Source organism: Colobus angolensis, unplaced genomic scaffold (assembly GCF_000951035.1).
Source record: "Colobus angolensis palliatus isolate OR3802 unplaced genomic scaffold, Cang.pa_1.0 Scaffold418, whole genome shotgun sequence".
Lineage (NCBI taxonomy): Eukaryota > Metazoa > Chordata > Mammalia > Primates > Cercopithecidae > Colobus > Colobus angolensis.
In genome coordinates this window covers 482,765-493,676 of record NW_012117577.1, presented here as the reverse complement: position 1 = coordinate 493,676, position 10,912 = coordinate 482,765, and the positions used below count along the sequence as shown (strand labels likewise).

Here is a 10,912-nt window from a genome sequence, read left to right as displayed (position 1 = left end):
TTCTTCCTTGTCATAAATTTCTACCAATTACATTTTGGCTAAATCTAGAAAGTTAACTGTAACCTGCCTAAAGGAGCCCACATACCTGTTTAAGTCACAAAGCATCTAAACTTCTGTGTACAGAAAAACCAGAATGATCAGTCTTGACAACTCATAGCAGAGAGTTAATTAGGTAATAAGTTCAGTTCTGCTCAATCACAGAACATGGAACGTTAGGGCTGCCTTACAAATCAGGAAGTTAGAGCCCAGGCATGGTGAATGACACAAATGTGATCGCAAAATTAAGTTATAGGTAGGGCCAAAATTAGAATCCAGAGATCTAGTCAGCTGGCCTTTCTACTATGCCACACAGATGTAAGACCAAGTTTGTTGTTTACCAACAATAAGGAAAATAAACATTTCGCCTATTCCTTTAGAGTACTGCTCTTAGCTTTTAACTACTTGTCTATCAGCCTAAGCTTTTATCTTAGACCCTCGCCTGAGGCTTTCCACATATTGTTACACTGGCACATATGTGCTTTGAAACGTTTTCAAACACTTACACTGCTGTTATGTAGCACTTCACTAGTTTTCCTTTTATTTTTGCATGTATCAGTCTTTTTTCCTGGGTGAATTGGTCTGAATTTTTTTATTTAGTTGGTTTTCCAAGCAAACCCCAAATATATCATTTACTTATGCTGAGCCCTTAAATTGTGTCTTTTGAGATATCATTTTATTCCACTCTGCCTCTGGCCTTTCCATATTCATAGAACTTCTTCCAATTGAGCACACCAGGTTTTTGATGTGTGTCCCAACATCTCAGTGTTTTTACTTAGAAAAACCCTTAGCGCCATGTCAGTGCAATCCTCGTCCTTGTCTAACTGAAAAGCAAGGTGAAAAATTACCTCTTCCTGATTGTTTATAATGGATACCAGGTGAAAACTCATTTTTGCACCACATCCAGAACGATTTCTCTAATTTACGCCTGAACCAAATGAGCTGGCTGATTTGAAACCACAAAGAGGTCAGTTTGTAAGATATATCTCTCTCTTTCTCAGTTATTTTGGGAATGGAAATTTCTTTAAGAAGTTTAGGCCGGGCGCGGTGGCTCAAGCCTGTAATCCCAGCACTTTGGGAGGCCGAGACGGGCGGATCACGAGGTCAGGAGATCGAGACAATCCTGGTTAACACGGTGAAACCCCGTCTCTACTAAAAAATACAAAAAACTAGCCAGGCGAGGTGGCGGGCGCCTGTAGTCCCAGTTACACGGGAGGCTGAGGCAGGAGAATGGCGTAAACCGGGAAGGCGGAGCTTGCAGTGAGCTGAGATCCGGCCAATGCACTCCAGCCTGGGCGACAGAATGAGACTCCGTCTCAAAAGAAAAAAAAAAAAGAAAAGAAGTTTAGTGTGATAGAGTCCAAGAAAATTACCCATTTTTTATGTATTTACATTACATAGCCTGTATTTCCATATTTAAAATGTATACCGCGGTTTGTAAGTAATAGTTTGTGTGTATGAGGATCACTGGATAGTCACAATGCAATGTTGTCATTCATCAGTCCTCTCACGTGGTATATATGCACACTTGATCTACATGAATATTTTTCTATTCAAAATTTATCTATTCTGGTTCCCATATAATTAGAGGGGAAATTTGTGTATTCAATTCAGCTCCATTTTCTATATATAACCCTGAATGCTAATGCTATGTTTTCTTTGATTTTATAGGAACACGTATCAAATACCCAGTAACTTAAGTTACCCTCTCTAACAATCTGTGGCATAGTAAATGCTGGTAACGGGGTATTAAACTATAAATACGTTTCAGAGATCCTTAAAGAACAAAATATTTCAGCAAAACATCAGCTTCCATTGGTTATTATAACAGATGTTCCCTTGTGTCCTTGCGCTGGGTCTGGTTGCATCCTTAGATGGGAAGTTACATCAAAGTGTGAGCCATTACAGCCCAAGGAATAGTTTCTAATGGTTTCGCTGTCATATAAGTGCTCCAGGGCATATCCAGTTAATGTGTAAGCATGCTTATCAAAATACTGCCGGTGAGAGCCAAAGCAGTTTGGAGAGACAGTAGGGTGGTCTCCTGCTGTCTGATGAGGAGATATATCTGAATGCAGATAGTCTTTAGCTAGGATCAAACTGGATTTTGAAATGCGATCTGAATTGGGACTACTTATCCGTGATAGTGCGGTGGGACTGTTGTCATAGTCATTTTCATGGGGGCTCAACATTTTTCCCTCTCTCTGCTGGATGTGGTCACATGGTGAAGTGTTGGCAAGAGCAGAGCTGTGGCAGACTTCACCTGTTGGTGGGGGCTGTTGGTAGTTTGCAAAACAGAGGGAGTGCTTTTTCCCAGCCCCATTAATGGAAGCCAGTTGGTCTGAGGGGGCTTTCCTTAGCTGTAATCTGTTCTCTTCTTCTTTAATCATTTGCTGGGTGGCTCTTATAAGAGTTTCAATTTTGCTGGGTTCATGTGGGCTACTTTGATACTGCTCAGTACGATATCGGTCACCTGATTCACTGGCCGACCCAGGGTCTGGAGAACTGACCGCACTATCTTCATCCCAATGACCTCGCCCTAGAAATTAGAAAAAGTCCAAAGTAAGTGATCTCAGAATTCACCCTCAAAAATAAATATATTTCATTTTTCTATTGAAATAAACTTTATATCTTTCTTTTTTAATATATGTGCCAATATTTGAAACAGGCACAGGCTCACATGATAGAGTGTCAACTCTCTGTACTGGATTCATATGAAATCAGTGAATTTTAAATGCAGACCAAGTTTATAACAAGTTTCTTAGAAGATAAACCTTGTTCATTGTGAATTACAATTAGCAAAATGGTAAAGTGTGTTTATACTTCTCTATGGATATATGTTATTAGACCTGTCTGACTGGAAATAAGAGGAGGATGCATAGAATTTGGTTTACGTTATTCACTAGAGCAGTGTCATGTTAAATTGATGCTTGGAAAATGTTTTCAATTGGATTTGAGGGAAATAATTATATAGGCTGAACTATTCTCTCACTTCCAAATAAATAACCAAAAATGTTAATATTGCTAAATATATCTTAAGTAGAGTTAAAATAAAGCTCTAATATATCTTAAGTACAGTTACAATAAAGCTCTAATATTCATTTTTAGAGTATCTGAAGGTTAAAAATATACATCTATTCACATAGATATATATGTAAGCATGGATGGATATACATGAAGATTATAGATATAGATACAATCTTGCCCAAATAAAAACATAAACATCATCTTATCAAATTTGGTGGTAAACATCTCAGCTTCACAGGTAATCATATAGTAACTCAGGTACCTTAGATTGTTTTTGAAGTAAGGTAAAGAATAAGGCGGGGCATGGTGGCTCACATCTGTAATCCCAACCCTTTGGGAGGCCCAGGTGGGTGGATTACCTGAGGTCAGGAATTCAGTACCAGCCTGGCCAACATGGTGAAACCCCGTCTCTACTAAAAAATACAAAAATTAGCCAGCCATGGTGGCAGGCACCTGTAATCCCAGCTACTAGGGAGGTTGAGACAGGAGAATTGCTTGAACCCAGGAGGCAGAGGTTGCAGTGAGCCAAGATCGCGCCACTGCACTCCAGCCTGGGCAACAAGAGCGAAACTCTGTCTCGAAAAAAAATTTTTTTTAAACAATAAGGAAAGAAATAAAATATGGAGGAGTAGTGCATCCAAAGTATATTCCATAAACCAAATTATTCTCAAAACAGTCTGAAGTCAACATAAAAAGAGAGAAGAGAAACAAGTAGAAATATGTGAAAGCTGTAAATTGCTTAATGCAGCAGAGAAAGCCTGGATCACACTATTCATTGCTTTCCTTTTCTCTTTTCTTCTTGTTTTATTTCTAATATTTTCTTCCAGACCCTGTAGGTTAAGCCAGGATTTTCACTTAACTCTATTCTTTGGCAAGTAATTGCCCTTTCCTCCGGGTTTCCATTACCAGTCAACCAATCTAGGGATACTCAAAGTAAAATCAGGAAAAGAGAAAGCAAGAATAGAAACAGATTAAAATTACTCAGCTTCTGAGTGGTATTTGACAGGAAGGTTTATTAATGGAAAGAATATTGCCTAGCACATTTCTCATTCTAAAGACAAATGTAGTAGTATTGGGGCCTTCAGATCAATCCTAATGTCACTGGCTTTTGATGAAATAGGGAAGATTCCAAAGACTGGTCTGGACCCAACCTTGGAATGGACGGAATGAACTCTCCTTAACCAATTTACTTTGAAATGAACAAAGGGAAGCATTAGCAACAATCAAGGCTTTAGCTATGGTGCCCATTTCAATGTGTTTATAAAGCCGTATAATTATCCCAAGGTGAAAATTGCAGTGCATTCTACATATTGCTTCATCCTTTACTCACAGGATCATCATTGTGGGTTGTCATAATGATGGGGAAAGAAGGGGAAGTTACTGGCATTTAATGCCCAGAAAGGTTAAACATCTGTGATATGTGTGACTGTCCATAAAACAAAGACTGGCCGTCTCCAACATATCAATAGTGCCCTCATTCAGAAACACTGCTATGACCAAATGAGCCTACAGACTGTTCAAGTTCACATTTGAAGCATGCAAATACAAGAGAAAATAATGCACGAGGAACGTAAATGCATACACACTACAAATTCAATAGACATATTCAATAATAAGCTACATAATTTCAATACTTTTTGATGTTTAAAATAGGAATCATTTTTATTCACTTGTCAAAATTAAATGTGTTTGGCAAATACTAGCAAAATTCATAACAGAGTGAACTTTTTAAAAACATCTCATGGGTTCTGATTTGTAAATCAAAGAAGAGAACTATTTGGTCATTCGCTCTAGTGTCACAATATGATGAACCTGCCCAGGGCCTAAAGCTTGGAGTTTGGGAACCCTTTCACCTGCTCTTACCATGGATCCTGTGGACTGAAGCGATGTGAGGCATGCTGTTTTCATAGGCTTCTCTGCTTTCTGGGGAGGCCTTGGTCAGGGGCAAGGCTGCGCGAGAGCCCCACCAGGGCTCCCTCCCGGCCTGCGGCGTTCCCAGGAAGTACCTGCCTGCCTCACACCGGCCTCCTTCACAGGCCTGGGTATGGAAATGCCTCTCTTCCACCAGCCTGGAATGGTCAAGCGCAAAGCCATAGCAGAGAGAGCTGCGGTCCGAGAACTGTCTGTAGGCGCACGATGCGTCGTGCTGGGAGCCCGGCCTGTCGGCGGGGTCCAGAAGCTGCGGAGAGGCCGTGTCGGTCAAGGGACTTCCGCCCCACTGGCTGTCATGATCAGATTCTGATCTTTCCGTGTGAAATCCCGAATACTGAAACAGAGTAGGGGAGAAAAGTTCATTTCAAAAATCGATCAATTAGTAAACGAAAACAAACAAACAAACAAAAAACAGCTTTTATTTACTCTACAAGCACCCTTAAGGTCTAATTGTCCTGAGGTTGTCAAAATAACCCTTGCTTTGGCATCATGGCTTGGTGCACACCTAGTTAGGTGTGCACACCTACCTTGGAATTACTTAATTCATTATGATGCTTCCGAAGAAAATCCTTTGGGCTGCTGAAAGCAGGAGATAAAAATAATAATGACAACCATCGACTGAAGTACTAGGCCCTGAATGAAGTGCCTCATATGAACTATCCACGTAGCTCCTATAGGAAACCCTTAATGGCGCTATTAGTATCCCCAGTTTATGGATAGAGAAGCTAAGGCTCAGAGAGAGAAAGTGATTTGCCCAAAGCCACAGTGTTAGCAGGTGACAGAATGAAGATTATTGAAACCCAGGTTCTTCATCTACCTTGACAGTATTGCCAAAGAGAGATTCCAAGTAAGTTCCATATTTTATTTCTATTTGCTTTCTACGTATTTCTTTTTTTTTTTTTTTTTTTTTTGACAGGGTCTGGCTCTGTCCCCGACTGGAGTGCAGTGGCGTGATCACGGCTCACTGCAGCCTCCATCTTCTGGGCTCAAGCAACCCTCCCAACTCAGTCTCCTGAGTAGGTGGGATCACAGGTGTGCAAACATGCACAGCTAATTTTTAAAGTTTTGGTAGAGACAGGGTCTCACTTTGTTGTCCAAGGTGGTCTTGAACTCTGGAGCTCAAGCAATTCTCCCACCTCAGCCTCCCAAAGGGCTGAGATTACAGATATGAGCCACAACACCCAGCCTACATTTTTTCTTAATTAAAACAAACAAACAAAAACCTAAGGTTTAAGGCACCAATGTCCTGAAACTTAATCTTCATACTTGACTGTTAACTTTCTGAAGGCCCTGCTGGGTAGATGGCAGAATAGTTAATAAGTGCTTACCTAATTCAATTACAATGTAACTCTTAAGAAGTCTTGTCCCATATAAGAGCTGGGCCTATTCACTAGCATTTGCCTCTTGTTTAGAAGATGAAACTTGAAATATGCATAGGGTCACCAGAAAATAACAAGCCACAGGCATTGCTGTGCCTCGTTGGAATTAAATGGCTTATCTACCCCCAGACTATTTGGTCAGATTTTGAAAGAAAATATAAAATGTTTGGTAGAACTCCCTCAGAAGTGTGCTCAGTTGGAAGGCCCTCGTGAGCCACTAAAATCAGTAATATAATAAAAATTTTTACCAGTTTTGGGTTGCCTAATGCCAAACAATTCTAGGTACTGTAAAGAGATTACCTACTATGATAATGATGGATGCCATTTATTGAGAGCTTACTATGTGTCTGGCAATATGCTAATCATTCCATATACATTTTATCATTTAATCCTCACAACCACCTGAACATAATATAGCTCCATTTAATAGAGGAAGAAAGGACATTACTACAAGTTTTAATAAGATGCCACAGCCACTTCACAGTCTATCTGGTCTCAAAGCCTGCACTTAAAACCATGATTTTACATTTCAGATAAAACACTGTTAAGGAAGAAAGGAGAGAAAAAATGATCCAATGTTAGGGAGATTTGCAAAGAAGGAGCAGGAACTGTTTCATAGTCCCAGGAACCAAAATACCAGTCAATTTTAGACTTTTATTTCTTATCCCAGAATAAACAGGGGTGGGCATATGTGGTGTTGTAGAGGGAAGAAGAAAAATTCCTAGTCTCCACTGCTGTTCCTTTGTCACCCATGATGAGAACTTCACAGGACAAAACAAACCTTCCCCTTACCAGTAGGCCCACCCTGTGGGAATAAGAATCCTGGCTCTTCCCATTTCAGTACAAAGAGGCATCTCAGCCGAGGGCTCTTGGGGATAGAGAGATGAACTACACAGGTTCCTCTGGGGAACCTCCAAAGTATGCCAATATAGCATGCTCAGAACAGAGTCCTGTGCAAATTCCGGGTCGAAATTTTTCCTTTGCCATTTCTAATTATTACTTTAATTATTTTCCACATGCACATGTGGGCTATCACTATATTCCATCAAGAAAAAAAATTAGAAAATCCACCTTCTCTCCCTGCAGGGTTGTAGAATAGGAGACATCAAGGCATCCTGGGACTCGGATCCTATATCATGCCTTCCACATGCCATCGTCCTCTTCTCCCAGTGAACCCAGACTCTCTTTTCACAAGATACCACCTTCACTTTCACCAAAGCAAGGTTGGCGCTTCCTCACCTTACTGAGTGGGGATCCCAGTGCTATACATGTACATGTGTTCCTTGAGAGTACCATCCATGTGCTTGCCTCAGAGAAACTCAGACCACCAGTGTTATTCCAAGCTAGGAGTTGTCCAGATTCTGCTTGTTTTTATAAAAGTATAAACCAGGTCTATTTCTGAGGTACTCCAGTCAAGACTTTTGAGCCCTGTTAAGAGGGGGAAAAGCTTCCCCTGAGTGTGTATGGGAAAGTGCTATTGGCGCAACAGAGAAGAACATTCTGTCCTTCAATCAAATGAAAATTCAACAAGAGACTACCTGGGCATACAGGAGGTATACATTTCAAGAGTACCCGAAGAAGAATTTGAAGGATAAGCCTCTTGTCAATAGGCAGGAAACTACAACAACACCAAATGCATTGCCCTGAGATATTCAAGCAGGCGGAAGTTGGGTGGTTCAGTTAGTCCAAGACCTCACACTGCTTAGGAGATACAGAGGAAAAACTTCACAGTAAACTTTTGTTTTCAAGACCTATAAATTTATACCAGTGGGCACCATCAAAACTCTGAGCCACGTTCATCGCTTTAAAATGAACTGCACTTGATGTAAACTCTGTTGAGGACACTATAGCCGCATTACTTGATCCAAAATATTTCAGGTATTCATTATATATTTGAGAAAAGAGAGAAGGCAGAAACAGAGGAAGGCAGCCAGCCAATATATGTAGTGTGTGCGGTGCAATGAATGAATACTGCATAAAAATGCAGTAGTGGGTTAGATTAGACTTTATCTAACTTGTCTTTCAGCTCTACTACTCTTTACAATATAGTAACTATTTGGTATCCTTTCTAGTATTGAAATGTTTGAGTCTTGTGCCTGTCCCTACATCTCAGTTATTGGAAGAAAATAATTATTGAGAACAATGATCCAAGTCTACAAATTTTTATTGTCGTAATTATAAAAAGAAAGTTATTGTGTAAATTATAATTTTACTATAATGCCTATTTTTCCTCCAAGTATCCCGTTATGACACAATTTCATTAGGAATTACATGCTGCTTTTTGGTCAATAAATTATTACATTCTAGAGGCTTCTGAGTTTGAAGGATAATGGCAACCACTGTAATCTGGATCTGTCCACACATTCTGCCCTCATAACCTATAAAGTCATTAAGAAGCACAAATTAAGTCACACATTACCCATACTATCAGCATTACTTGGAGGTAGAAAATGTGACAAACTTCAAATATGCTCAACTGATTTTTGACAATTCAGTGAAGGAAACATAAACTTCTCAGCAAATGGTGCTAGAGTAATTGGACATTCATAGGCAAAAATCAAATAAATCTCAACCTAAGTGTCACAGCTTATATAAAAAATAACTTAAAAGGTTCACAGACTTAAATGTAAAACATAAAATTATAAAACTTTTAGAAAATGACATAAAAGAAAATCTTCAAGGTCTAGGACTAGGTAAGGAGTTTTTAGACTTGACAACAAAAACAGAATCCATAAAAGAAAAAAAAAAGATAAATTAAACTATATCAAAATTAAAAATTTTTGCTCCAAAAAAGACCCCATTAAGAGGATGAAAAGACAAGCTATAGGAAGGGATAAAGCATTTACCGACTACATATCTAACAAAGAACTAGCCTCTAGAATATATACCGAACTCCCAAAACTCAACAAGAACAACAAAAAACGGTGAAAGATATGAAGTGGCACTTCACTGGGTCGGATATACAGATGGCAAATAAGCATATGAAAAGATGTTCAACATCATTAGTGACTAGGAAGATGCAAATTAAAACTACAATGAAATATCACAATATACTTATCAGGTTGGCTAAAATAAAAAATAATGACAACACCAATTGCTGGCAAAGATGTAGGAAAACTGGATCACTCATACAATGCTGATGGGAATATAAAATGGTGTACTTACTCCAGAAAACAGTTTGGCAGCTTCTTAAAAACTAAATGTACAATTACCACATGTAATCCTGGACATTTATCCCAGAGGAATAAAAACTATATTTATATAAAACTTGCACACAAATATTTATAGCAATTACCTCTCTGCACTTCCAAGTCCACTTTGTTTCCTTTCTTTTTCAATGTGGCAAAATACACATAACATAAAATTTACTATCATCCATTTTTAAGTATACAGTTCAGTGTCATTAAGTACATTCGTGGTGCCATGCAACCATCACCACCATTCATTTCCAGAACTCTTCATTTTACAAAACTGAACTCTGTACCCATTAAACAATAACTCCCCATTCCCTCTTCCCTTCTGTGCCTAACAACCACCATTCTAACTTCTGTTTCTATTACTTTGACTATTCCAGGTACCTCGCATAAGGAAATTTGTAGAGTATTTGTCTCTTTGTGACTGGTTTATTTCACTTAGCATTATGTTCTCAAGGTTCTTCCATGTTGAAACAGGTGTCAAAATTTCCATCCTTTTTAAAACTGGAGAGTGTTCTATTGTATATACCACAATTTGCTTATCCATTCACCCATTGATGACATTTGGGTTGCTTCTACCTTTCGGCTATGAAGCTACTATGAACATGGATGTACAACTATATCTTTGAGACTCTGTTTTTAATCCTTTAGGGTATATAACCAGAAATGGGATTGCTGCATCATATGATAATTCTATTTTGAATTCTTTGAGGACCTGCCATGCTGTTTTTCATAGAAGCTGCACCATTTTACATTCCCATCAACAGTACAACGGGTTCCAATTTATCTACATCCTCACCAACACTTGTTATTGTGTGTGTGTGTGTGTGTGTGTGTGTAGTAGTAGTAGTAGTAGTGGTAGCCATCCTAATGTGTGTGAGATGGTTGGTGTCTCACTGCAGTTTTGATTTGCATTTCTCTAATGATTAGCAATGTTAAACATCATTCCACATGCATGTTGGTCATTTGTAAATCTTTGGAGAAATGTCTATTCAAGTCCTTTTCCCATTTTTTAATTGAGTTGCTTTTGTTGTTATTGAGTTGTTATAGCTTTATTTTTAATAACCAAAAGCAACAATTAAAAATGAACTATTGATACATGCACCAATCTGGATGAATCTCCAGTGAATTACGCTGAGTGAAAAAAGTCAATTCCAAAACGCTGTATGATTCCATTTCTATAACATTCTTGTAATGACAAAATTACAGATATGAAGAACAGATTAGTGCTTGCTGAGGCTAATGACAAAAGCAGGAGCAGGAGAGAGGTAGATGTGATCGTAAAAAGGCAACATGGGGAATCCTTGTGGTAGTGAAATTGTTCTATATGATGATAGTAACAATGAA

General features: G+C 38.9%; 1 protein-coding gene across 1 annotated transcript in view; it reads right to left on the bottom strand.

Moving 5' to 3' along the window:
* Positions 1–1,841: 1,841 nt before the first annotated feature.
* The window catches only part of SIM1 (single-minded family bHLH transcription factor 1), a 74,547-nt gene continuing 65,476 nt past the window's right edge, over positions 1,842–10,912 (bottom strand). The window contains exons 11-12 of the mRNA XM_011956431.1: positions 4,924–5,326; positions 1,842–2,572 (exon numbers count right to left, since the gene is read on the bottom strand). Of these exons, the coding sequence (XP_011811821.1) occupies positions 1,842–2,572; positions 4,924–5,326 (1,134 nt within the window). The remainder of the gene's footprint in view (positions 2,573–4,923; positions 5,327–10,912) is intronic.